Below are 24,972 nucleotides of genomic sequence, written 5' to 3'. Positions count from 1 at the left end.
TATATCCGTCACATTGATTGTTGGTGATGCTATACGTATGCTTATTTATTGTCTGAGTTATACATGTTGATCTATTTTTTCATGTAAAGCATTTGAAAGCATTCGAGGACAAGTACTTTCACTATTGCAATGGTCAATTTCTTACAATGTTGTGAAATGCTCGCTTTTGTAGTATTTGTTTTCTTTTCTTTATATGCAAGTATAATACTTTTCTAGGGCTTCGTTTGGAATTGCATGGAGATTGCGTTACGTGCGGTGAAAAAGTACGTTGGAAAAATGCCCTGTTTGTTTTCGTACATAATATTGCGTTCTGTATATTGCGATGAGTCGGTTACGATATATTTTCTGCAGGCCCACCGGAGAACGCAGAAGCATATCTCTATATGCTTTTTTTTCAACTCCATTCTATCTAATATTGTTAGAGAGGCCTCAATACCAAACTAAGCCTATACCAAACTAAGTCTAAGGTTTAGTTCGGTATTGAGGTTTATCTAACGCTATTAGATAGAATGGAGTTGAAAAAAAGCAAATAGGGATAAGTTTCAGCGTTCTTCGATGAGACTGCAGAAAATATATCGTAACCGACTAACCGCAATATGCGAAACGCAATAATACATACAGAAACAAACATGGTATTTTTCTAACGTCGTTTCTCACCGCACGTAAGGCAATCTCTCCGCAATCCTAAACGAAGCCTAAGAGTATGTTTAGTTACGTGAAAGTGGCTGAAGTTAAAAAAAGTCATTTTTGTAGAAGTGAGTTTGTACAAAAATGATTTTTTCAGTTTGATTGTTTGGTTCGTCGTAAAGTGAAATATGAAATTAAAGTTTTGTAAGTTTAATTTTTAAATTATTTTTATAGAGGTGGAAATATAAATGGACGATTTATACTCGTAATTAAAATTTAAAATTTAAATTTAGAATTTAAAACTTTATTTTAAAATTTAAATTTAAATTTAAACTGAGCTGAATTTATAGTTAAAATTTAAGACATAAATTAAAATATATAATTTGAATTTAAAGTTAGTTATAACTCGTAACTAAAATTAAATTAAAATATATAATTTGAATTTAAAGTTAGTTATAACTCATAACTAAAATTAAATTCTAAAATAAATGTTCAACATAGAAATTAGAACATTTATTTAAATTTGAATTCATAATTTAAATTTATAATTTGAATCTTATTTTAATTTACTTTTTCATCTTAAAAGTTTGAATTCAAATATGAATTCACTATCTAAATTGAAATTAAAATTTGAGTTTAAATCACAATAACTAAACGCTTGAATTCATAATTTGAATTCAAAGGTTCAAATTGAAACTCATTATTGAAATTAAATATAAATAGCAAATTTGAATTTGAACTTAAAAACATAAATTTTAAATTCAAATTTCAGTCAATAATTTAAATTTATAGTTAGAACAATTTGAATTCAAAGTTCAAATTGAAGTTCTTAGCTAAAAATAATTTGATTAAAATTTAAATTTCAAAGTTTAAATGTAAATTAAATTTAAATTTTAGAATTCAAATTTAAATAGAAATAAATATTTAAATATAAATTCACTAATTGAATTTAAAATTTTATGTTGAATTTGAATTTACAAATGAAATTAAGAACGTGATCTGAATTTAAATTCTAGAATTAATTTTTAAATAAAATAAAATTTTGAATATTTAACGTTAAATATAAAGTCACTTTGAATTTAAAAATTTTTTGTTAAATTTGAATTTAAAAATAAAACTCACAGTGTGATCATGATTTTAATCAAATTCAAAGTGAAATTCAACTTCAAAAATAAATTCAAAGGTTAAGTTAAGACCAAATATAACCTCTTAGGTAAGCTCTCCATTTTCGATGTATTTCAAATTTTTTGAGCCGAAGTAAAAAAAGTGAGATTTAGTTATAGTTTATTTTATCAGCCCACTTTGTAAAGTGACTTTTATAAAATAATAGATAAAACGTCACTTTTTAAAAATGCTATTTTTAATGCTTTACTTTCGGCCAATCAAACAGGCCCTAACATATAATTTTCATCTTAATACGAGGGTTATTTGTTTTAGAACTAATTTAATCTAAATGTTATAATCGAATTAAGAGGTTTTGGGCTTATTATAAGATCCTCCACCCTTTAACCTTGTCTAGCTAGTCATGTCATTCAGGCCTTAATTTAACATGTTATTTTTAGGCTGTGGATTAGCAGAGATTCATCTCACGTTTTTGGCTAGTGATTGTTAATTTTAATACTAACTATTACGACTTTACCTACTAACAATAATAAATCGTTGAGACCATATCACGAGGCCAAAATATTTAATCATGATTATTATTATTATGGTCAACGATTCCATATATTTCTAATCATAATTTCATTCTCAGCCGATGTAGGACTATTGATAGAAAAATGGGACGACACAAAGAATTTATGCATTTTGTTCATCATCAATGTAAAACTCGCAAAGATTTATTATTGCAATTTACAATCAATTAATTACAGAAAACTTGTAACAACTTAATTAGAAGTTCACACAGCATATATATAGAGTCCGGCTCTGATTAGAGATGCCTGTAATGGAAAAAATGCAGTAGTTATTTTCCTTCAACATGTTTAGTAATATCTAGCAGAGGGAGTGCTTTTTTTTTTTCTTTCAAGTTGAGATATTCTCTAATATACCCTTCAAAGGTTCAAAAACATCTAATATACTTCTGATTATTGATGAAATTAACTTTGTTATTTTCATTTTTTTTTCCAAATATTCTCTAAATTTTAGAGCTTTCTATTAGGAGATTTAGGATTTAGAATGGTGTTTTGAAAATAGAAGGGCAAATTGAAAAAAATTTGAAAGGTAGTGAGGGGTGTTGTTTGTGTCCAATTTGAGCACTTTGTCCCTTGTCTCAAATTCTGATAGCATTTGACTGCAACACCGACCGTTCCTAAAGCAAGTGGCAAAGAGTTTGATGGTTGTGGTATTTGAAGTCTCAAGTTTAAATCCTAGTTGATTCATATTTTTAACTAAGTTTATTTTAAAAAAAAAAATAAACTAAACAGTTAGCAAGCTATTTTTATCTAAAAATAATAAAAATAAAAAGAAAATATTTGACTGCAACTACAACATACCAAATAATAGTCTATCACTATTTTTCTTCAACCTTGCGTGCAGTTGCATTTACGTAAGTTTGATTCTCAATTTAGGGTTCTCTCACTTAGTCAGAGAATCCATTCAAAGGTCCATTCTCTCCTTTCTATTATTATTCGGTCCCCACACTTGGGCTATGGACTTTGAAAAGTTTGGGTTGGGTCAAGTTTGGTTTTAGCGAAAGTCAAAAAATCCTTTTTTTTTTTTTTTTTTCTGACGAGTAATGATGCTGGTACGCTTTAAAAGATATCTAAAATATAATTAATAAGTCAGTTTACACATATAATAATGAGTGGTTCAATATTTTAGAGCTATACATTTTATCGTATTTAGAAAACTGATTTATCTTCAAATGTAGGAAGCTGAGAGCCATTGCAGAAGTAAAATAGTTTGTTACTGTATCCTTCGTACCGAACTTAATAATTTTTTAATATATTCTAAAAAGCCACAACAAAATTCTCCTGTAAAAACTTAAGGGAAAACTTCAAAAAAACCCCCTGTGGTTTCGTAGTTTCTCACTTTGTCCCCTAGTGGTTTAAAATGTTTCAACTTTCCCCCACGTGGTTTGGTTTTTATCTTTTCGGTAGCTTTTTCGTTAATATTTTATTAAATTATATACAAAAAACTTCAAATACTCATCTAAATTTATCAAATATTCACTTTAGTACCCTTTTATTTTAACTTTATCACTGATTGAAGAAAAAAAATAATAAAATTGATAAGAAAAAGAGAAAAAAGAATCCACAAGAAGGCAAATTGATACATTTTAAACCACAGGAGGGCAAAGTAAGAAACTACGAAACCACAGGAGGGTTTTTTGAGGCTACTATGCTATCGGAAGCACGGAGCCTTCCGTGCTTCCAGCTCGTTTTNTGTTTCTATGCATGATAACAATGAAGATGCCCGAGCCTTTGGGGGAAATGTAAACCTCTTATTAATTGTGTGAAAGAGTTGTTGAGGAGCAACCACACTTAATTAAAGTTACCATAAATTTAGCCAAGCTATATATATATATATATATATAGGAGTATATATTTCTGCAATATTATTTTAGTTCAAATGAAAAAAAAAAGAAGAAAAAACACAAGAATAATGCTACGGCAATTGGCTTAATTAGGTCTTGGTAGGGTAGGTGTAAGGCAATTAAATTACCACATTGAAAAAGGAAAAAAAAATTATCACTCATTCACCGAAAATTAGGCTCAGATTAAAAAAAGCACTGAAAAATAGAAAAACAAAAATGCTTAGTGGCTAGTTTAAAATTACCATCCATGATTTTTTTTCTCGAATATTACTATATTCAGTAGGAACTGCATTGCTTAAAACTGAGAATCTAATGAAAAAAATGTTAGTAAAACAATCTCTTTTTTTTTAATACTTTTTATTGCTTAATAAATTTATTGAATAAAAAAGATTCAACAAATGTCACGGCCATTCAAACAGAGGGACCAAGAAAAATGACAACCTCTAAAAAAACTAAGGAAAATTAGAAGTGGCCACTATGTCCACAATTGTGTGGGGCTCAACTTTTTTGATAGTTAAGTAATTTTCGAAAATATTTGTTTCTTAATTAAATAACAATAGTGTAATATATATGGCTAGTCCTTGCAGTGCCTTGAGCATTACAACTTTATTTATCCTTCTATTTTTTCTTTTCATGGAAATTAAAACTGTAACTTTAATTGTACAATAAATTATTAATTACATTATAAAAAATAAAAGTTTGTAAAAATTACACTACCAGTTAGTAGAAGAGGCAAAAGTGTAATATACGAGAAAGATCCGAACCTAACTATTTAAGTAGAAAGTACAAGAATCGAGTTTGCAATATCAGAAAAGTAGAGGGAGTATCCAAATATATATTTTTTTTTTGAGTAAACAGGGATATACCCTATTTGTGTTTAGAGAACCAAAAGGGATTTACAGACCTAGTTTCCGTTGATTGTAGTCTAATCCAACCGAAGGCAAACTCCACACCCACATTATAAGAGAAGGTAAGAAGACAAGTAAGAAAACAGCAAAGAAAACATTGCAAGGCACTAATCTACACCCATCACGTTCCAAGAGCACGTTGCCACAGAGCCATGGTGTCTATCACTTTTCTTTCAAGTTCGCCGCTTGTAGATAGCATATTTACAAAGAAAACTTTACCTTTTTTAAAATAAAAAAAAATTCTCACAAATGATGCCTATGCCCTTTATAGCATATTTACTATTCTTTTTTTTTTTTTTTTAAGAGATATGCTTCGTTTATTTTAATTTAGAAATAAATTTAGCTGAAAATATGAATCAACTAGGATTCGAACTTGGGTCATTAAATTTTTTTTAAAATACTTTAAAATTATATATAATCTATTCGGGCAAACGTAATCTACTTTATCAAAATTAATAAAAATTTTGATGATCGAGATCTAACAAAAATAAGACATAAAAGGTAGGGAAAAAAATTTAATAAAAAACAGAGACAATTGAAGAACCCTTCCTCAAAAGGAGGAGTCAATGGTCAAAATGATGGATCAAGAAGCAACTCTCAGGTGTACGGACACCAACTTATCTCCCAAGGTTTTGGTTTAATCCGTGGGAAAATACAATTATTGTTGTCGTTGTTGTTTTTGTTTTTGGCTTGGAGAAAAAGCAAGGAAAACAAATGCTGTGGGTACCATAGATTTGCTTTTGTTAGGGTACAATGCATTAATAGTCGTGTACTATTTTGATTTTTTTTTTATTTTTTGATCAAATATGAGTACACCTAGATTTGCTTATGTTAGGGTACAATGCATTAATAGTCTTGTACTATTTTGATTTTTTTTTATTTTTTGATCAAATATGAGTACACCTTATTTGAGAAAAGGAGCAGGACTTGTTTACTGTTAGAAGCACGAAGATTTCAATGTTCAATGCTTCTAAATCACTTTTGATGATGAAACTTTTGAAACTACGTTTGATTTTATTAGATTTGATTTAGCGTATTTAAAATATTTAAAAAATAATTTTTTGCTAATTTTCGATATCATTTACTTAATAATCAAAAGAATTTAAAATCAATAATTTTTAATGGCTGATATATACCGTTTACAAGTTTAACGGTGTAGAAGCATCTAAACCAGATAAATTTTTGATAGAAAATTTTTTTTATAATATCTACAATAAGATCAATATCTGTGATCGAAAATTTTAGTACTACGTCATAATTTTTTGTGAGATTTTAATTTTCAACTGTTGATTTTGAATCCTTTCGATTACTAGATAAATGATATCGAAAAATCGTAAAATTTATATTTCATCTAGTTCAAATACGTACACTAAATCAAGTCTAACGGAGCCGATCGTCGATTCGAAAGTTCCATCATCAAAAACAGCTTAAAAGTACGGAGACCTCCGTGCTCCTAATAGCACACTAGTTCTACTCATATAAAAGATGCAAACACATAACCCCCTAAGATCATCAAGGTTCATAAATTGTGTACTATTAAGATATTGTAATTTGATTCTTATAACAGATTTTTTAACAGATTAAAATATAATAGAATCCAATTCGCAATATTGAAATAGTAGATTAAATAAATTGCACATTTTGCTCTTATTTTTGGTTATTATTATTATTATTATTATTATTATTGTTGCCTCTATTAATGAGGTGGCAATGTGAAATGGTGCATGACCCTTCTAGATGCATTCCATTCCATTCCATTCCATAAAATAAATGCTTACTTTGACACTTGTCATGCCCATTCTTGTGGGCTCTTACTTAAACAATGTCTTACTTTTCAAAACCTTTCATTTGTTTTTCTAATTGGTTGTGTGTCTCACAAGAATTATTTTTCCAACCAAAAAATAAAAATAAAAAAATGCTACACCTGTTGCTTTTAAAGTTAGGAAAGCCAATCATATTAAGCAGGCATAAATCAAAACATATATAGAAATCTGGCATTATAGAACTTGATCAAATTCAATGTATCTACTTTTAATAATAAATTTTACAACGTTAGTATCATATCTCAGCAGAGAGTATGCACATTTCTGATGCAAATTCACTTATCTCAATTTGAAAAAGTGCACCTACAGTAGGTATGTAGTGATAAACAGATCAGAGTTAATAAGCGTACTTTAATAATATAAATTTTACGATGATAGTTTCTCCTTTGCTACGCGGAGGAATGTAGAAAAATATGTCAATTCAATTTCCTTCATTTAAGAGTTGAATTTAATAATAATACTTTTTCTTACACGCAAGTAACATTTTATCAAATAGTAATACTTTCATAGAATACAAACAATCGAGGGTCCAAAATTAAGCGCAAATTATTTATTTCAAGAGTTTGCCGCATTACTTGTGTTATAGAATTAAAAAGTGGGGAAAAATTACGAAATAGAACATTTAACAAAAGGGCGTGAATTCGAATATAATTTAGGAGCAATTGCCTATATATCCCTGAAAAGTTTTCAATTTTCTTATTTACCCCTCTTAGAAGGTTAATATTGAAAATACCATTCTTATGTAAAATACTTCTGGAATTAAGTTCCGTTAGTGAGCTGCCGTTATCTCTGAAAAATTACTATTTTGCCCATTCCAATATACCCTTGTACTCTAACAAACTTTTTTTATATACCCTTCATATAGCAAATGCTTTTTTATTTGCCCTTCAGCAGGATCCGGAGCGGAGGGCTTGCAAGGGTCCGATGGCGCTGCGGCCCTCTTGTTCCCGACGCCGGCCAAGGCGGCCGAGGAGGAAAATGACGGCGATGAGAGCGAAGGCGGAGGAGGACGACGAGAGCGACGGGAGGGGTGGTGTTGGAGGTGGAGGTGTGGGAGGTGGTGGTGGTGGTCTAGGAGGAGATGAGGTGAAATGGAGGCGGAGGAGCCGGCCGGTGGTGGTGGAGGAGCCAGCCGGTGGTGGCGACCAAGTTGGGAAAGAAAGAGAGGATAACCTTAGAGATTAGTATAATAAGGTAGGGGCAAAATAGGTATTTTGTTTAGGTTTTAACTCTAGTATACATTTAACCCATGTTTAACCCGAGTTAAACTAACAGGGGATAACTGTAGGGGTATTTTGGAATAACGGTAGAACATATGAGAGGTATTTTAGAAAAAAATAAAAAAGTAGGGGTAAATCGGATATTTCCGAACGCATGAAGGGTATATAGGCAATTATTCCTATAATTTATATAAATTCAACTGGTGGATTATTCAATTTGAATAGTACAAATTAAATTGAATTTTGCACAAACAATTGGAAAAAAATGATCATATATATAATAATTTTTTGAAAAAAATAAGGTTGCAATAAAAACAAACTGCAAACTTCCATTTCACCAGGAAAAGGCCAAAAAAAAAGAAAAAAGAAAAAAAAAAAAGCCAAAATAGAAGTTTCTTCTTGGAAAGTCGCATTCAAAAAATTATACGGACGATTTTACATTGTGGTCCACACTCTCCTACAAACCCTTTTAAATACTCCGCAGGAACACCCTATTCCTTTCTACAAATACATAAAAATTTTATTCCCAAAAAAAATATAAAATACAAAATTAAATAAGAAAAGTTCTATTTAAAATTTTTGAGAAAAACTTCAAATACCACCCCTGTGATTTCTCACTTTCTCACTTTAGCATCCTATAGTTTAAATGTATCAGTTTCATACTATGTGGTCTTATTTTTTTCTTTTTGTTATCCAATTTACTAATGTTTTTCGTTAAATTAATAACAAAGTTAAAATTAAAGTGTACTAAAGTGAATATTTGATAAACTATAGGAAGCGTATATGAAGTTTTTTCTATGTGATTTAACAAAAAATTAACGAAGGAGATGACAAAAAGAGAAAATAAAATCATAAGGAACCAAATTAATACATTTTAAATCACAGGGTACTAAGGTGAGAAAGTGCGAAACCAAATGGATGGTATTTGAAGTTTACCCAATTTTTTTTAGTATAACAAATTGCACTTATAATTTTTTATTAAATAAAATAATTTATATATAAATAAGATTCATAGTTCAATTTCATGTAAATTAGGTGAAATATTTATAGGAATATATAAAAAATATATGATTAAATTTTGTAAGTGATATTTAAATTGATTGAATTAGATATGTATTCAAATGATACATTTTGTCATTATGTGATATATGCATTCAGATTTATTATTGATCATACTATACCTTTTTAAAGATTTGAAAATTGAAGTGGAATAATTTTTCTCTTAACAATTCTACGAGGAATTTTTTATTTATTAATTGATGTGTTAATAATTAATTAGAATAAAAATAAAAAATTATTGTGAATTTGAAATTGAAATAGAACAATTTCGTGATCAAAAGAACTTTATTTGTACTGAAAATATTTTTTAAAATAATAAAAATATATTAAAAAATTATTTTTTTATAGAAAAAGTAAGGATAATTTGGTCATTTTACCTTCTCGATTACCACCGCATTCTTCTGAAAATATTTTTAAAATTTTAAAAGGACAAAATATAGATTTTTAAAAGTATGAAAAAAAATAAAAAATTGGACATTTAGAACGAGATTTTCTATATGTATTTTAGTCAAAAACAAAAAACAAAAAAGAAATCAAAAAATTTCTCCTAGTGTAATGAGAAGTCAAACTTGTCCTACAAGTAAACTTTCGCAGTTCCCCACGTACTTAAGCATATTTACAAAATAACCCCTCCCACTCCTTAACGTGCTCCGCAGGAACATCGTACCGCACCTCCCCACCTCCCCAGTTCTCTAATATTTATATAACAACGTCGCGGCTTCGTTTTTCTCCATGTAAGCTCGATTCGTCGATCGATCGACCAAAAACATAGCTTTCTCTCTCCTCTCTTTTCTCTCTCTCTCTCTCTCTCTCTAGGGTTTTGTTGCTAGGGTTACGGTTAGGGTTTCGGGGAGGGATCGGCAATGGCGACGGAGGGGGCGACGGAGGGGGCGTGGAGGAGGCCGAAGACGAAGATCGTGTGCACGCTGGGCCCGGCGTCGAGGTCGGTGGAGATGGCCGAGAAGCTCCTGAGGGCCGGGATGAACGTCGCGCGCTTCAACTTCTCCCACGGATCCCACGCCTACCACCAGGAAACCCTAGACAACCTCCGCGCCGCCATGGACAACACCGGGATCCTCTGCGCCGTCATGTTGGACACCAAGGTGAGGATCAAGATGCTCTCCCCTTCTTTTGCGCCCTTGTAATCCTTCTTCTTTTTTTTTTTCTTTTTTTTTTTTTTTTTTTTTTTTTTTTTTTTTTTGCTGTTGTGTAATGTTTGATTTGTGTAAAATCTTCGGTTTGTTGGCGTAATTATGACCGGATCTGATACGGGTTTTGTTAATTTTCTACGTTAATCTTGTTCTTGTTGCTTTTTGTCGTTTTATTTAGCGCGTAAAGGGATTTCTACTTAATATTGTGTTTTATTTGAATTTCCTGGTCAAATTTAGGTATGATCTTGATATTTTTGGAGAATTTGCGGCTTAATTTGGTGGGACGGTTATGTGATTATCTTCAACTGCCATAAATAGGATCCATAGTTTGGCTAGTTATTTAGAAATTTTTTTTAATATGATATTTGCTATGAAGGTGACGTTTTTTCTCCGTCGACGATATAAATTTTGGAAAATTGCTTGTTAATGGTGCTGTATGATTCTTATATAAGATTACTCAGATAGCATTAGCTTTGATGCTTTATAAATACGGAATCTTGTTATATGTACTTCTATTTGCAAAACAGAGAATTTATGTGACTCTGAATCACCAGCTAGTAGTCAAGTTTTTTATTTTGAGAGTAAAATTGGTATAATGTGTAAAATAGAAATTTTGATCTTGTTGTAGGGTGATATCGCTTGATCGAGTAATTTTGAATTTCACACTTTAATCACATATTTGCATGCGATGAAAAAACTTTTACACGTGATGTGGGACAGAATTAAAATCAACATGAATTCTCAATATAAGTATTTACATTTGGTATCCATCTATGCTTTTCAATGCATCCTTTTAATACCCAAATATTTCTTATGTTGCAAGGCAAAGCCTAGAAACACTATCATAAAAAAACAAAAGTGCTTAGGAGTGTTTGTATATGGATTAGGGCTATTGTTATTTTTCCATGTGTAGGTTAGCAAAGAAACTTTATCTCCTACTAATATGTGCCTGTGCAAATTTGATTGAGAAATATTTTTATTTTCAACTATAACAGCAACCGATACTATTTTGTGATTAAGGTTTAGATTATATGACCTTTTTTTTTTTCATTCCCCCGCACAGCTAATATCTAGGTTATCATTAGCTTGCTTGTCTTATCCTATAGTTCATCTATATCATTCTGTGACCTATCATACTTACCCGTGATAATGTGCTAGATAGTGGTGATGGATTCATGTTTGTAGTTATACATTTGATATCATATTCTGATTGCCTTGCATGGACTGCATGTGAAGCGTAATATGTTCATGTGAAGGCTACTTACTATAGCATATTTTGGGTAAATATTGCGGGTTAAGCTTTTAAATGTTTTTGTTCGTTAGCACTTTGATATTATAGTTTGTGTGCAGATTGTTATAAGTTTAATTTGGTTATTCATTTTCTCAGTTGGATACCTTTTGGTTATTAGCTTACTTTCAAATGCATAGTATGTTTCAATGTCCTCAATGCATGTCTTTGGAAGTTCCCTTTTTCTTTTGGACCTCAATATTCTTAATTTACTACTATGTCTATGCTATACCAAACATGTCTACCATATGCACCCAAATGAACCCCTAGGTGCTATTTTAGCCACCTGCCTAATATTGTTGCCTTCTACAATTTTCCGAAACATAATTTTCTGTCCGCAAGAAGGATCCTAATTAAGTAAAAATATTCTTGAGAATCGAAAAGGCAAGGATTCAAGTGCCCATCGGTACAGGCCGTATCTACCGTGTCGTATCGTGCCAACAAGATATCGTATCGGTACGATATAGCCTCCGTGTTGATGGCACAACTCAAAATCCTCTATTCTCAAAATTAGTAAGTAATTTTCTTAATAAAGTTCAAAAGATTTGATAAAAATATGTAATAAATAATTGGCATATTTTGTTGCTAAAAAAAATAAATATTTCAGGCCATTACATGTTGGCACACATAATTTTTTTTTTTGACTGGCACTCATCGGCACGGCCAGGCACGCACCGTACCGTGCCGGTAAGTTTCCAGCACGACTCCGTACCACGGCACTTAAATCCTTGCGAAAAGGAATGCAAACACTTGATTCCATATATAGAAATGAAGGACGTGGAAATCCCAGTTGCCATCCCTGCTTACCATTTCTTTTTGTCTGTTATTTTTGACTCTTCTAAAGCAATTAATAAAGGCAGAAAATGCTAAAGCAGAATACTAGTTCTATTCTACATAATTTAAATGTGAGATTCATCATCTCATTAATACAAAATCAACAGATGGATTGACCTATCTAATTATTCACAGGGTCCAGAGATCCGAACTGGCTTTTTGAAAGATGGCAAACCTATCCAGTTAAAACAAGGCCAAGAAATCACTATCTCCACGGATTACACCATTAAGGGTGACGAGAACATGATATCAATGAGCTATAAAAAGTTAGCAGATGATCTAAAGCCAGGCAGTGTCATTCTCTGTGCCGATGGGACCATATCACTGACCGTCCTTTCTTGTGATAAGGAACAAGGCTTGGTCCGATGCCGATGCGAAAACTCTGCTTTACTTGGTGAGAGGAAGAATGTGAATCTTCCTGGTGTTATTGTTGATCTCCCTACACTAACAGAGAAGGACAAGGAGGACATTTTACAATGGGGTGTTCCGAATAAGATTGATATGATTGCTTTGTCCTTTGTACGCAAAGGTTCTGATCTGGTGGAAGTTAGGAAGGTGCTCGGAGAACATGCCAAGTCAATCATGTTGATGTCCAAGGTTAGTCAAGTAACCTCAGTGAATTCATTTTGTGTAAATTGCACAATGGGTTGTCAACCTTTTAGTGCAGTTTCGTTTGGGTCCCCAGCCTTTCAGTTGTTGTAACTGTAAGCAGGTTCCTGAGCTTGCATGTTGTTGACTTACTCTTTTGGTGAAATTGCTCCATCAAATTGGACCGAAACAGAGACTTGATTGTAATGTGGAAATTGTTAACAATTGAAAGGTCGGGGGACGAGTGAAAAATTCCTAAAAGATGTGGGCCTTGCTGCAATCAACCCAGCTTTTATTACTTGATCTTGCTCACATTTTGAGTCATGTTAAACATTCAATTCAATCTTTTGCAGGTTGAGAATCAAGAGGGAGTAGCTAACTTTGATGACATACTGGCAAACTCCGACGCCTTCATGGTGGCACGAGGAGATTTAGGCATGGAAATCCCGATCGAAAAGATCTTCTACGCCCAAAAAGTGATGATATTCAAATGCAACATCCAAGGAAAGCCGGTGGTGACAGCAACGCAAATGTTGGAATCCATGATCAAGTCACCCCGCCCAACCCGTGCTGAGGCAACTGACGTAGCTAACGCTGTATTGGACGGCACCGATTGCGTGATGCTGAGCGGAGAAACTGCTGCTGGTGCCTACCCAGAATTGGCAGTCCAAACGATGGCCAAGATATGCTTACAAGCAGAATCCTACGTGGATTATGGGTCGGTTTTTAAACATATCATGGCATCTGCGCCCGTACCCATGAGCCCACTAGAGAGCCTTGCCTCGTCAGCTGTTCGAACTGCCAACTCAGCAAAAGCTTCGCTTATACTAGTTTTGACTAGGGGAGGGACTACTGCTAAATTAGTGGCTAAATATAGGCCTGCCATGCCGATATTGTCGGTGGTGGTACCTGAATTAAAGACGGACTTTTTTGACTGGACTTGTAGCGATGAGGCACCAGCGAGGCATAGCCTTATTGTGAGAGGGGTAATACCGACATTGAGTGCCGCGACCGCAAAGGCTTCTGATACAGAGGCCACGGAAGAAGCACTTGACTTCGCGATTCAGCATGCGAAGGGTCTGGGGCTCTGTAAACCTGGAGACTCGATCGTGGCCCTTCATAGGATTGGGATTGCTTCTGTGATCAAGATCCTGACGGCCAAGTGACGAAGTGATTTACCCAAGGAGTTTCTTATGGGGACAATTTTGGGAGGTTCATCTCTATATGTTTTATTTTAATTATTTCTGTAGTAGATTTCCTATTTTTGCTTGTGAAATGGCATTTCACACACTATTTTTGTTTTGAAGATAGGAAATCTGTATTCCTCGAATCTTCTCATTTTGGTGGTGTTTTCAACAATAAGTACTTTCAGTTTGTTATGCTTATGCTTTTAATCTTTATGGAAATCTATAGTTGGTTATCTTCTTGTCTTCTATGTGTTTTGCAACTCTTTACTCTGATTGCCATTGTAATGGATGTGGTGATACACAATGCGACATACATTGCATGTAATTTGTTGAGCATATCTCTGTGTTAACGATAATTAGATGGTTTTGACATGATTGAATCGAATATTTGGCATTTTTTATGATCGACTGTGGTGTACCTTAGAACAATTAGAGTAAGGTGCAGTGCATTTTCAGTTTGCCACCTTCTACTCTGGATAGTTTTACTTTTCTACCTTGTCGTTTTGTCTTCGTATCACCGAAAGGATCAACTATTAAATGGAATACTCAAATGATATAACTTATGAACTATAGGATTGTAAAATGTTATATTGTACAAACCACTAGGTAGTATAATACAATATTTTACAAATCATAACAATTTGCTACCCTTACTAGCTGCAGATCCTTATGGTGAAACAAGAATAAAAATACTTGATAGTAAAATGAAATATTTTAAACATAGAGTGACAAAGTAAAAATGCGCTAAATCATTAGGATCAGAATAAGAAGATATTGGGTATAAGAGTGGAAAGGAAGTTTTTTTTTTTTTTTTTTTTTTTTTTTTTTTTTTTTTTTTTTTGTTAGCAAGTATAAATTCCTTGATATGTGGGAGGGGGGAGGGGAACAAAAATCTATAAATTTTTCACAAAAAAAGAGGATTAAAACAGAAAAACCAACTCAGAAGAAAACACAAAAGGCAGCACACATGCTTGTAAAGTTTATGCAACTGTAAACAATACAAATACCTCTGAAACAAATTACAGAACACACAACAAGCACACCTTGCATTCATGGTACTGAGAGTACACAGCAGCCAATGTAGTCTCACCCTTTTCATTAGAAATACATATAATCAAAAGCACACATCCCTTTATTTATAGCACCTACATAGTATCAGAAACTAGAACTTTGATCAGTTTCCTTTGTTGCGAACGCAGAATCTCGCCACAAACTATCTCCCATCTTTCCAGATGGATTAACCCAATTCTCATTGTACATCTGCACAGGGAAAAACCTAACATCTATCAAACTGCAAGGAAGTAAAAGCCAGATAAGAAATCAGTCCAAAAATTATTCAACTCAAAAGTGAGAAACTCACATTTAATTTGTAGCATCTTTCATTTCCACTAGTCCTCATGGCCAGTGTGTTATATTCATCAAGCTCATGGAAGCCACCAAGCTGAACAATTAACATGTAAATTCGTGTCAGTAGGTTATAGAAATCACTTCATATTTTCGTTAGTTAATGCAAAATAAGTGATGTGAAAATGGATCAGAAAGTCAGGGCGATATTATAGCAAAATATTTGTGATGTATGACAGATATATTTGCTCGGAAAAATAACAACTTTTATAAGAGTTTTGTGCTAGTAGAAGCAGAAGCTTTAAATTGAAGCTTTTACTTTTACCTTTATTTATTGCTCTTTTGAATTTTATTTTGGCATTCTATCGTAACAAAAACTCTAGAGTTTTTATTTGCCAAGCATTTAGTTATTGCTTTCCGAAAAAGAGGAACTTTTACTGAATCCCATATAGGCACTAGAACCCTGCTCTGCAATGCTATTGAAGCCCAAACAGGCACTAATGCACTATTTTGCAATGCAAAAATCATTAAATAACTCCGATTTGTTTTAGAACAATGTACAAGTTATAGAATGAAGAGGAATACCCTCAATAGGTTACAGAGTCCTTCATTATCTTTGATCATTGATACAGTACAACCAAAGGAAATCAAATGTTCCCAAAAATGTGCATGATTTACCTTCTTTGAGTGCATTCCTTGGAAAACACTAGGAATAATTCTGCATGGAAAGCCCTTTGTTGCATCCAAGGAAAACTTGCCTGAAAAATGCCCTTTCATAAATGCCATAATTCAGGTGTAAACGCTTAAAAAAAAAAAAAAAGACTGACTACTAATAGAAAATAATAAAAAAAATCTCTTGCCAAAATGTAACTACTCATGTGGGGTATATAAAACGAAAAGTGATTTACCTTCCGTCTTTAAATGGGAGAGATCAGATTTATTGGATCCGGTCAAATTTAGTCAGTAAATAGTGGTTAAGTTTAATGAATCTATGTGTTAGTATCAAAATCAGATCTACTAATAAAGACCACTTCCATGGAAATTGCTTTGATTTTGGTCTCAAGTTTTGGGTGAAAACTTCAATCCAAAGTTTGAAGGAATATTAGTAGGAATCCGGATTTAGGTGTTGATTGTAATACTTTGGTTCTTACTCCTGCTCTTACTTGGGACTTAGCTTTGGCAAACAAGAGAAATGAACAAGTAGTTTCAAATCATATGAGGCTAGTGAGAGAGTTACCTCGAGGAGTAGACGAAAAAGATCGTCTTGTCGGATAAAAGCTCTCGTTGCTTCGACACCACGAGAAAAGAGGAGAACGCCAGGGGACGTACGACACGAATCCTTGCCCCCCCTTGCGTACTCTCTCTATTCTTCTGCCATCATCACCACCGACACCGTCATCATCGTCATCATCGTTGTCTTCCACTCTATCATCACCACCGCCGCCGTCACTTCCACTCCGGTAAGAGTTTCCGTAGCCATGAGACCACAACGAGGGGAAGAATGCAAACCTCGCATTACGTCTGCTCTCTCTTCTACCACTATCACCGTCATTATCGTTATCATCGTCACCTTCCACTTGATCATCACCACCACCGCCGTCACTTCCGTTCCAGTAAGAGTTTCCGTAGCCATGAGACCACAATGAGCGGACGAATGCAAACCTCACATTACGTCTGCTCTCTCTTCTGCCACTATCACCGTCGACTTCGACTCCATCACCGTCAATGCCATCGCTTTTGTTCGAATCCTCCAGGTCATCTGCAGGCATCTCAAACCGACAAAGAGGGCAAGAACAATGCGTCTCGAGCCACGGCACGATACACTCCCTGTGGAACTTATGCTTACAAGGCATCTCCTTGGCCTCCTCGCCGATCGCAAACTCTTCTAGGCATATCGGGCAGTTGATCGACCGATCGATCTCGACCGTTGGCATCGCATCAACCGCCTTTTTACTGATTCGCGGCGTTCTGCGCCAACCTACCTCCCACTCACTTTCGAAATCATCATCCAGAAATGAGAAACTTGTTAGGAAGGTAAATCTTGGGCGAGGGAGGATGCTCCAGAAAGGACTCCATGCCATCTCGAAGATGCCTTCCGAATCGTCGTATTTGCTTTCGAATTCTTCGACTTTAGTTTCCGACAAGTAACCCATAGATCGGTTCGATACGGAGATAAACGCAAAATCAAAACGCAAAATCAAAACTAAACAAATCCTCCTCTTTTTTTTCTTTCTGTAATCATTGGAAAAGGAGAGTGTTTTATATCAGAGTTGATCAGCATAGCAACACAAAGGAGAGGTTGGGAGAGCTCACCTGCAAAAGAAGTTGCTCCTCCGGGAAGGATGAGAACTATCTCAGTCCTCAGACTCTTAAGAATCTATTAAATTAGGAGGAGTGTTAGAGGTTGGTAAGAGGATTTTAATATTAGTTATTGATTATTGATAACCTACTTAGAAAAGGAAGTATGAGAGATTGGAGGAGTGTTACAATATATATTGGGCCTTTTTAGAGGTAATTTTACAACGAGAAGCTCGTCATCCATGACGTGCGAGATTCGATTATTAAACACAGTGGATAAGACCGAAGGTTTCGGTTGACCGTACCTAGCACAGTTAGCTAAAAGCTTGATCGTTCGTATCTGAGGTTTCAAGTTCAAAGTTTAGTTGCTTTACATTTCTGGCTGAGTTTATTTCTAAAAAACATTGAACGTAGCTTGCTCTCTCTCTCTCTCTCTCTCACTACTGGTTAGATTCTAAACTTTGTTTTTCTACATCAGATTAGCTTTCTCTCTCTCTCTCTCTCTCTCTCTCTCTCACTACTGGTTAGATTCTAAACTTTGTTTTTCTACATCAGATTCTGGATTAAAATACAACTTACTAGGTGCATTGTTAGGGTTTTCAAAGGCACTTATGGCAAAGTTCCTTCCATAAAAACTCTGATCACGCGTAATTTTGCGACATGCATCTCCCCATCTTTAGATACCACTCTGCGATGCTTTAAGATTCGAATAAAGCAGTACTATGCAATGGTAAAGAAATACTTTATTGCTGATTTTATCGAATTTAATAGCTTTAACCCCTTGATACCGAATAAAGCTAAATTAATTAACTGCTAATAGGTGCTTGAATTATAAAATTTAATAACATTTTTAACTTAATTAGCATAAAAACACGAATCACAAAATTTAAAAGTTGAAGGGTGTGTACAAGAAATACCTATAAGTGAGGGGGTCTCCATACATTTTTTACCTAAACTGACAATTGACAAATGAACAACGCTATTGGTATACTCTGCTATTGGTATACTCCAAAGTAGAGTTTATATTTTAAACCCATTTCATTCGAGGACCATTAATTGTCTACTTATCACATCAATTTTTTTTTTTATTTTTATCAAAAACTATTTGAATTTTTATGAATCATAAGATGGGAGGCGTGAGATCTACACTCTTCTTTTGGAATGTACAAATAAAATTTCTCCTGACAAAGAGGGGATCAAAGTAAAACAATCCCAAAAGTTTAAGACACTCGAGAACCTCAAGTGAAACCTATCCAACTAAATTTGTCATGTACACATAGATATCATCCTCATATCTATAATTAAAAAAAAAGGAACTTTGGAGGGGCAAAATTGAAGGGGAAAAAAAAAAAGGTCACAAGAATACACCTTGCTTGAACTATGGTGACAAAGACATAATTGTTAGTTTATTTTTCCCACCAAATTCCACAGCAAAATATCTTCCCTTGGTGGGATCATCAGATAATGAACCAATTATTATTAAATGAGAGAAAGTAAAACTCACCCATAACTCATTTGATCTGGAGTTATTCTTTGGATAACTCATGTTGATGTACATTGTCAATACATTAGATGGCATACTGGAACAACTGTAAAATATGAAAAATCCTCGAAATTCCGCACAGAAAGGCAGAGGGGGAAAAGTCGGCTCGACGCATAATTCACAAATTGATTTAAAAAAAGAAAAAGAAAAAGATGCAGAAGTCAATGAACTGATCCTGGAGCAATCTGGAACCGAAAATGACCTCGACGCAGAGAAGACCATTTCTTATTGACCCAAAGCAGCCGAAACACAAGATAATCCAAAACCTAATCTGAGTAAAAGTGAAATCCAAAGTAGAGAAGAACTCGAACATGAGATAATCCAAACCAGAAACCGAAAAACGAAAAGATCCAAAACATGTGGCTATCTGAACCACGGAAAACCTGAAACCCGAGAAAAATCGGAACCTAATGACTCAAAACCAATACTCAACCATATAGAGACCCGAAAAACACCAAGCCAACCTGCCGGCATGCCACCTCTACTGAAAAGATCTTTCGTTGGTCAAACTAAAATCGAGTTTAAACAAAAAGCTGCATTTGAAAACGTGATATCTAAGTTCTCAAAGCTTTAATCCAATCAATCCCTAGTTTGAAGTCTCCAGGTCCGGTCCTGGCACCGGGAACACCACCCTCTGCATTTACGGAGAGAGACATCCCGACGATGCGGGATGGGTTCATCTCTAACTTGGCATCGATCACGTTTCCTCTCCACGTCGGCAAATATCGATCTAAAGGAATCTGAAATAAGTAATTTGTTCTCTATGTTAGAATGCATGTGTCTTCTCCCTTTGGCACTGGAAATCACATAAATTGCAAAAGAAATTCCATAATGATTCCATTCCAGTATTGGACAAGAAACATAGGAAGTCTTGACAGGGAATAAAAACTAGCCTTTGCGATATGCCATGTATCCTTGGGTGCGAGAATGAAAGCTTGCCATGAATTATCTTCCTGCTGTCCGGGCGAATTAACCCAGTTCTCCGTGTATATCTATACCAAAAAAACAAATAAAAAATGCAACAAAAGGACAATTTAAATTTATATATGTAGAAAGTAGATTGAAAAGAAGTGATGAGAAGTCCTTTTTGTCATGATGAGCGAGACTTACAGTTGATATATAACATCTTCCATCACCTCTAAGCCTCATGGCTATAGTATCGTACGCATCAAGGTCAATAAAGCCATCAAACTGGATGATTTGACATCCATTATTGTCAGTGGAACAGAAAATATATCTAGAATTCATACAATCATGGCTATTAAGAGAGCTCTAAACAAAAATAATGCAAAAGCAACTTTTAAAAAAAAGGAAAAAAGTTAAAAGAAAGTCGTGGTCATACTTCTTCACAACCCTGGCAAAATTTGAACTAATCGTTATAACATATTTCGCCTAAGAGAAGATCTATAGCAAATACATGTAATTGTGGAAATTACACATCCTGTTTTGTAATCTGTCATTAAGATCAGAAATTTCATCTTGGATTCTGGGCGCATCCTGAAAATTTTGAAATCTAATTGATAACATCTCCTGCCATAGTATTTTTAATCAAGTAATTGAAAGTGGTAAAAGCAATCAAATGGCTCGAAAGGAATGGAACAAATAGAATTTAATGACAATTCATAATGAAAGCAAAACCAAATGAGAGTTTTCTCACAAAAACTTTGAAGTCAGTTTTACTTTCTCATCAACTGGTAAAAGGAACTTATTACCCAAAGTGAATTCCTTCTTAAGTTTTCCCCAAACACATGTCAAACAAGCCTGTGATTATAATCTCAGTTAACTGAAGTGTAATATTAGTGAATTTAATGCCATGTCATAGTGAAGGCAAATCCAAGCAGAGTCTTTCTCCCAAAATCTGAAGGATCTTCTCCACTTTCCAATCAACTGATAAAAGGAACTTGCTGGCCAAAACAAATTAAAAAATCCCTTGTAAACCGACCGTCCCTAGAGCAAGTGGCAAAAGGCTTGGCGGTTGATACTCGTGGTCCCAAGTTAGAATCCTAGTTGATTCACATTTCCAGCTAAGTTTATTTCTAAATGAAATAAACGAAGCAGGTAGCATGCTACCTATCTCTCAAAAAAAAAAATCCCTTGTAAGTGTACCCAACACGCATCTCAAACAAGCCATTGATTATAATCTTAGTTAACTGAAGTGCATTGTTCAGCAAAGAGAAAAACTCAAAGCTAGTCAAGTTAAAAGCTGCCAGTAGTTATAACTTCCTCATTAATCCTTGGGTGAAAAATAATATGCCGGGATCAGAATGTAATCAACCACCCAATATGGTCAATAGTCTGCTACAATCAAACCAAAGAACCAAAAAAAAAAAAAAATAGTGATTTTCCTCAAAAGATGAGTACAGAAAATACCTTCTTTGACCGCATTCCACAAAAACCGCTTCGCCTCATTCTCCATGAGGAACCCTCTATTAAGTCCAAGGAAAGATTGCCAGAAAAAACCCCTATAGTAAAGGCCATGGTTGAAAATTAGTTGACACTTAAAACCCAAGTAAAATTAAAGTCCTTAGCCAAATGTAACTAGGATCAGTGAACAAAATGAAAAAATGGACGCAAAACCGACCTAAGCATGCTAAATAAGAAAGCATCTCCCTTCCAAAAGTATGGATTTATAATAATGAGTAAAGCACAGAAATATTTCTAAATTCTGAAGAGCAAGGGTGAACAAAAAAAAAAGAATGAATATTATGGGCAACTCTAGATTTTATACAGAACAACTAATATAGCATAAGAAAGTAGTCAAATGCTTATGGCTTGCAAATAAATACAAGCCACATAAAAGAATTTAATGTTAAGACTAGCTTTTGAGGCTGTTTGCTTCAATTAATGCGAACATTGTATTTGATGAAGAACCAAAGAAATCTAAAATTATTCATAAACTAGAACTACGAGACAGGGTACTAATGCAAATATGCTGACTGAAACTGATGGCATTATAAAGCTCATTTCAAGAGGGCTCGTTGTAGAAAAAGCACATCTGCATACCACGAAGTCCTGCATCAGCATCAGCATCTGTGATCTCTAAGGAAGCAGATGATAAACCTGGACATGAACTCTGTAAATGTCGCGACTGTGTTTAATAAACAGAGTTAAAAAAAATTGACCACATAAAACTTGAAGGGGGGAAACGGTAAATTGAATATATAGTCTTTGTACAATAGCAGTGTTATAATTTAGCCACTAAACTTTTCACTTAAACACTATTTAGTTCATGAACTTAGACATTATAATTCCATTCTTAGCTGCTAAAAATTCCAACAACATGACCTATTGCACCTTGTCAAGGAATTCACTTTAACCACTTCAATAATAGAGAGATTTCAATGCTACAAAGAGAAGTTAATGCTAGTTACCTTACAAATTTCACCTGAATTTTCCGTGGGAAATACTAAATTACTGAGTTTAATTTATAGAACACAGCATAAGTTACTGAGTTCAAGATTCAAGTCATAAAACAGGCATCACTATTTGTTAAGGATACCATTGTGGAAGAATTGTTGCAATCGACAACACAGAACCCACTTAGATTTTAAACGCCGTGACGAAAGTTTTAAGGGTACACCAATCTTATGTTAGTATAAAAGATGTCTATGTAAGTTCGTACAAAACAAATGTTACCTTCTTCTAAGGCTAATACTTGACACAGCAGGACATATTTAAAAAAAGTTAAAGAGAAGGACATACCTCCATATTCTGAGTCAGAGTACAAATGCCATTTTTTAAGTTCCTCTTTAGAATTAAAGCTGAACACATATCTTTCGCTTGGTGGCATTAGATCTTCTACATTCCATGCGAAGGCTGCATATGAACGTAAAACTTAATGACATATTCAGGAACGAATTTCTGATTCTGGTTAAAAAGCAATAACCGATGCAAATATTGGACAAGAATTAGTTCCGGACAGGAACTCTAATAAAAACGTAGAACTATGCATCCTATGATTTTTAAATGGGCATTGATTTTTACAAAGAAGAGCAATAATATACCAGGAAAGTGATAGTTACAGAAGTAAATCAGGAATAAATAAATTCCAAATCGAAAGAACTAGGTTATCTCAAGAATTTCTACTAACAGGACAAGGGAAGATTGCTCTAAACCTATCATTTGTTCATATTGGAATAAAATAATTGCCTCTAAACCGATAAGCATAATAATAACCGGACGTAATTCCCATATTTTGAAGCTTGGTCAAAACATGGAAACTGAAAACTATTTCAATCAGCCGACCAAAAATACCATCGCTAATTAAATACTTCATAAAATGAATTTTAAAAAAATATATTTTCACAGATCCAAACAAGCTGAAACTAGCTCGTAGGACTAAATTGTGATACATGTACATATCCATGAAACTAGTCCATGGATCAACGATATTACTTCTTTCAACACGCTTTCCTTTCCTTGATAGATGATAACATGATAGTAAACCAGGTTATTCACAAATGTAATGCAAAATCATTTCAGTGTGCATAAAAGTCACAATACTAAATATGGCAGAAAATTCTCATTCTCTCAATATTCCTTTCGAGCATTTCGAAATATTCTGACTTTCTAGCTAATATTTACATTCGAACCCTAAAACTGCTAAAATCGAAACACTAGGGTCCGGCCAAACCGAAATGGGGAGTAATGTTTGGATTAATTCGGGCAAGATTTTGTGCCATGTTTCTATTTTTTTTTAAAAAAAACATAAAAAAAGAAGAACATCATTTCAAATTTAGATATCAGCTCACGCTGTAAAGTTCGCAGTTTTATTCTGATTTGCCATTATTCCACGGATGGAAACAATGCATATTTTCACCTGCTACACTATGCTCAATACTCATCAGTTATCATCACAGAATTAGGTTTTTCCATTTGGGATTTCACATATTTCCAGTAAAACCAAACATGTGATTAACTACTATCCATTTTACAAACACCGTAAATGTTTTTATGGCTCCTTCGGTGGAAAATATTGATATAAACTTCTCAATGCCACCTAAAATTCGCGCAAAATCAAATAGAACTATATAGTAGTGACCTGTGGGAACAAATGAAACAACCTAAAGATCAACTCTTTTACCCAATTCACCAAATACCCATCTCACAAACCAATCCAAAGGTAGTAAAAATCCGTAAAAAATTGAAAAAAATAAACAACACAAAAAGATTAAATCAGAAACAAACAGCTAACAATTAATCGCTAACTAATCTCCTCATATTATAACTAATTACTGGGTTTTTGTTTCTTTTCAAGATTTGGGGGTTGTGGGATGGGATTACGCAACCTCTCTTGGTGGCGTTGAGCGAAGCTTGTAGGAGAGCTCGGAACCTCGACATGGCTACGGCGGCGGAGAGCGGCGGCGCCGCCCCTTCTCCTCGGCGAGGGGAGAGAGAGAGAGAGAGAGAGAGAGAGAGAGGTGGAAACAGCGAGAGGGTCGAGTGAACCGGAATCGAACCGGAATTGAACCGAACCATGGTGCGGGGATTTTGGACCTAAGGGGTTGGAGTAATATTGTCTAGACCTGGTCCAGTGAACCGCGCCACGAAAAATGGTTTTTGCACTG

The 24,972-nt window shown here is 34.1% G+C and overlaps 3 protein-coding genes across 7 annotated transcripts; 1 reads left to right on the top strand and 2 right to left on the bottom strand.

Annotated features, from left to right (window-relative positions):
- Nucleotides 9,917-14,466, top strand: LOC109720791 (pyruvate kinase, cytosolic isozyme). The gene is made up of 3 exons (XM_020248104.1): nucleotides 9,917-10,275; nucleotides 12,581-13,042; nucleotides 13,387-14,466. Exons 1-3 carry the CDS (start codon nucleotides 10,036-10,038, stop codon nucleotides 14,197-14,199), a joined length of 1,515 nt encoding a protein of 504 aa, XP_020103693.1. The 5' UTR covers nucleotides 9,917-10,035; the 3' UTR covers nucleotides 14,200-14,466.
- On the bottom strand, nucleotides 15,169-18,076 carry LOC109719931. Of its 3 annotated transcripts, none has more exons than XM_020246779.1 (5): nucleotides 17,878-18,070; nucleotides 16,802-17,796; nucleotides 16,243-16,334; nucleotides 15,581-15,661; nucleotides 15,169-15,480 (listed from the first exon to the last, which is right to left on the bottom strand). In XM_020246779.1, the coding sequence occupies exons 2-5, from the start codon at nucleotides 17,715-17,717 to the stop codon at nucleotides 15,376-15,378; spliced, it is 1,194 nt and encodes a 397-aa protein (XP_020102368.1). In that variant the 5' UTR covers nucleotides 17,718-17,796; nucleotides 17,878-18,070; the 3' UTR covers nucleotides 15,169-15,375. The 3 variants fall into 3 exon arrangements, with proteins under 3 accessions (XP_020102368.1, XP_020102369.1, XP_020102370.1); XM_020246780.1 differs by having other exon boundaries at nucleotides 16,243-16,322; nucleotides 17,878-18,065; XM_020246781.1 differs by having other exon boundaries at nucleotides 15,371-15,511; nucleotides 17,878-18,076.
- LOC109719881 (probable complex I intermediate-associated protein 30) lies at nucleotides 19,215-24,869 on the bottom strand. 3 transcript variants are annotated; one of them, XM_020246714.1, is made up of 7 exons: nucleotides 24,694-24,869; nucleotides 23,108-23,221; nucleotides 22,409-22,465; nucleotides 21,776-21,867; nucleotides 20,516-20,596; nucleotides 20,299-20,397; nucleotides 19,215-20,145 (listed from the first exon to the last, which is right to left on the bottom strand). In XM_020246714.1, exons 1-7 carry the CDS (start codon nucleotides 24,743-24,745, stop codon nucleotides 19,960-19,962), a joined length of 681 nt encoding a protein of 226 aa, XP_020102303.1. In that variant the 5' UTR covers nucleotides 24,746-24,869; the 3' UTR covers nucleotides 19,215-19,959. The 3 variants fall into 3 exon arrangements, with proteins under 3 accessions (XP_020102303.1, XP_020102305.1, XP_020102304.1); XM_020246716.1 differs by lacking the exon at nucleotides 24,694-24,869 and having other exon boundaries at nucleotides 22,409-22,478; nucleotides 23,108-23,223; XM_020246715.1 differs by lacking the exon at nucleotides 24,694-24,869 and having other exon boundaries at nucleotides 22,409-22,493; nucleotides 23,108-23,214.

Source organism: Ananas comosus, linkage group 14, assembly GCF_001540865.1.
Source record: "Ananas comosus cultivar F153 linkage group 14, ASM154086v1, whole genome shotgun sequence".
Classification (NCBI taxonomy): domain Eukaryota; kingdom Viridiplantae; phylum Streptophyta; class Magnoliopsida; order Poales; family Bromeliaceae; genus Ananas; species Ananas comosus.
The sequence above is the reverse complement of the archived record's forward strand: the minus strand, read 5'-3'. Positions and strand labels throughout refer to the sequence as shown.